The sequence below is a fragment of the Anneissia japonica genome, unplaced genomic scaffold (genome assembly GCF_011630105.1).
Source record: "Anneissia japonica isolate Jap-2015-1 unplaced genomic scaffold, ASM1163010v1 scaffold287727_len1644234_cov201, whole genome shotgun sequence".
Taxonomy (NCBI): Eukaryota; Metazoa; Echinodermata; class Crinoidea; order Comatulida; family Comatulidae; genus Anneissia; species Anneissia japonica.
This window is the reverse complement of record NW_022713615.1, coordinates 1507382-1509529: the sequence shown is the minus strand read 5'-3', so window position 1 is coordinate 1509529 and position 2148 is coordinate 1507382. Positions and strand designations below refer to the sequence as shown.

At 33.1% G+C, this 2148-nt stretch overlaps 1 protein-coding gene across 3 annotated transcripts in view; it reads left to right on the top strand.

The window, feature by feature from the left end:
- LOC117108574 (DNA/RNA-binding protein KIN17-like) overlaps nt 1-842 on the top strand; it is a 7457-nt gene extending 6615 nt beyond the window's left edge. For all 3 annotated transcript variants that reach the window (XM_033250635.1, XM_033250636.1, XM_033250634.1), the window contains exons 10-11: nt 286-386; nt 544-842. In XM_033250635.1, coding sequence (XP_033106526.1) covers nt 286-386; nt 544-609 — 167 coding nt within the window. In that variant the 3' untranslated portion in view covers nt 610-842. The remainder of the gene's footprint in view (nt 1-285; nt 387-543) is intronic.
- The last annotated feature ends 1306 nt before the right edge of the window (nt 843-2148 follow it).

Below are 2148 nucleotides of genomic sequence, written 5' to 3'. Positions count from 1 at the left end.
ATGTGTACACATTCGTAAGTCCTTAAAATGCTCAAAATTACTCTTTTCATTTAAAATTTCTTTTAAAATGCTCAAAATTACTCTTTGAATAGAGCATGTTTTAGCATATAATACTTTTCAATCAGAACTGTGCGTGCTTCGTGAGGGTCAATGTACGGCGGATCACCTAACTCGTCCTCAGTGACGAGTTCAAATCTAGTTACCTATTCTGCTGTTGTGTCAATGTCCGTTCTTTAATAAAATTATAACAATCTAATAGTTAGGCCTATCTTTGCTTAATATTAGGAAAACAAGTTCTTGTACTGAATGGAATTCATCGAGGATGCCAAGCTACTCTTCTCTCGTTGGACAGTGAAAAATTCTGTGTCAGCATCAGATTAGAATCGGTGAGATAATTCATTAGGATTACAATTATCTACATTTTCTTTTCCCTTTACTCTGTTGTACTTCTCTGATTTAGTTATCCTTCAATCTTCATCAATGCAGGTCTAATTGTTTTGTTTGTTTTAATGTTTTTCTGTCATGTGAAATTGTTGCTTTCAGGGTTCAATGAAAGGAAGAGTAGTGAATGGAGTGCAATATGAAGACATTAGTAAACTTGCACAATGATGGAATTAATGCTCGTGCTCGATCCATCCTCAAGATTGGACTCCTGCCTATCTGTGGTCACCAGTTGTTTGAAGCAGCTTATAAAGTGCCCTCTCCTGACGGCTCCAACTCTGTTGGGCGTCAAATATTTAATAACACGAAAGAGGATACCAGTGTTGTAGCTCAGTTGGTTGAGCAACAGAATATTGATCTTGACCTCGAAATTCTACTGAGACTATTTTATGTACAGTAACTATTATTAATACATTCACAATAAGCCATTTTTTTTAGTTGAAACTGCATATGTGACCCAAGCTCACAAACAGGCTGTAAACTCGTTTTCAAGCCAAAATGAGTTTTTGTTATAATGGCGTAGAACATATCATTTACTTTCAAATGACAGTTACATGAACTCAATCGGGTGTCTGGAAGCAAAGTTATGACCGTTCGAATAATTGTCATCTTTTCAACTTTCTTAAATCAAGTTTTGAGAAAAATGCTTTTATTTTTAGCAATTTCCTATTCCTTTTCACTAACTCCCATTTGAAAATGGCTAAATTTTGCCTTTTACAGTTTGAATTTTAAACTCAAACTTTAGGAATAGTAAGATTAATAATTATACTTTATTTATTACACAAAAACCCAATTCACACGAAATTCATATTTTATGGCATGTTCTGGCTATTGAGGCTTGTTTCTCAATACAGTGTTGTGCGAGTTTACAGCCTGTTTGTGAGCTTGGGTCACATATGTCTGTATGAAGGTTAATCTACACAACATAGATTTATGCCAGTTGACCTTTGACATGGCATGCACAGTAAAGAGTTTTTACTTTAATGTTGGCAGTATTATTGAGAAATAAGTGAGTGAAACAAATGCAGTTTGTCTATTTATCTTTTATTGTATTTTTGTACACAATAAAATGAATTTGAAATTATAGTTTTTATTAGTCGCATTGCATTGTCGCAATCATAATATCTTAATACCCTGTTCATAATTAAAACAGAAATCAGCAAATAAAAACCCTCAAAGCATAAATGAAAAACACCCTGGCAACAATTACACTAACTACTGTATTCCTTAAATAGTGTAGAAACATATATCAGAAATAAATTCATTAAATTAATTTGCTATTTTTTTATACCTTCATTCAGAACACTAAGGCAGCAGTAAAAATAATCTCTCCACTCCCACCCACCACCACTTTTACCTAGAAATTAGCATAATTGAAAAGGCGAAAAAACATCTACTTGTAGTTTCAGCAATACCATAAAATGAATATGTTTACAAATGCTACCACACTAATTATCACTTCAGTCTTAAATGAAAACACTCTGAGCTGTACATCCCAGTAATTTGATGCAGGGGTTAGCAAACAGCTAAACTTGATTTGAAATTGACAATGAGTTTTATATATATATATATATATAATATAAATCATCAAAGGTACATATACAGTGTTTAATAAGGACATGATGGAACATCGTAGGCTACCTTGTAGCTTTTCAACGAATAAAGTCCTATGAAAAATCATTGTGTAATAAAATGCCTCCGACGGGA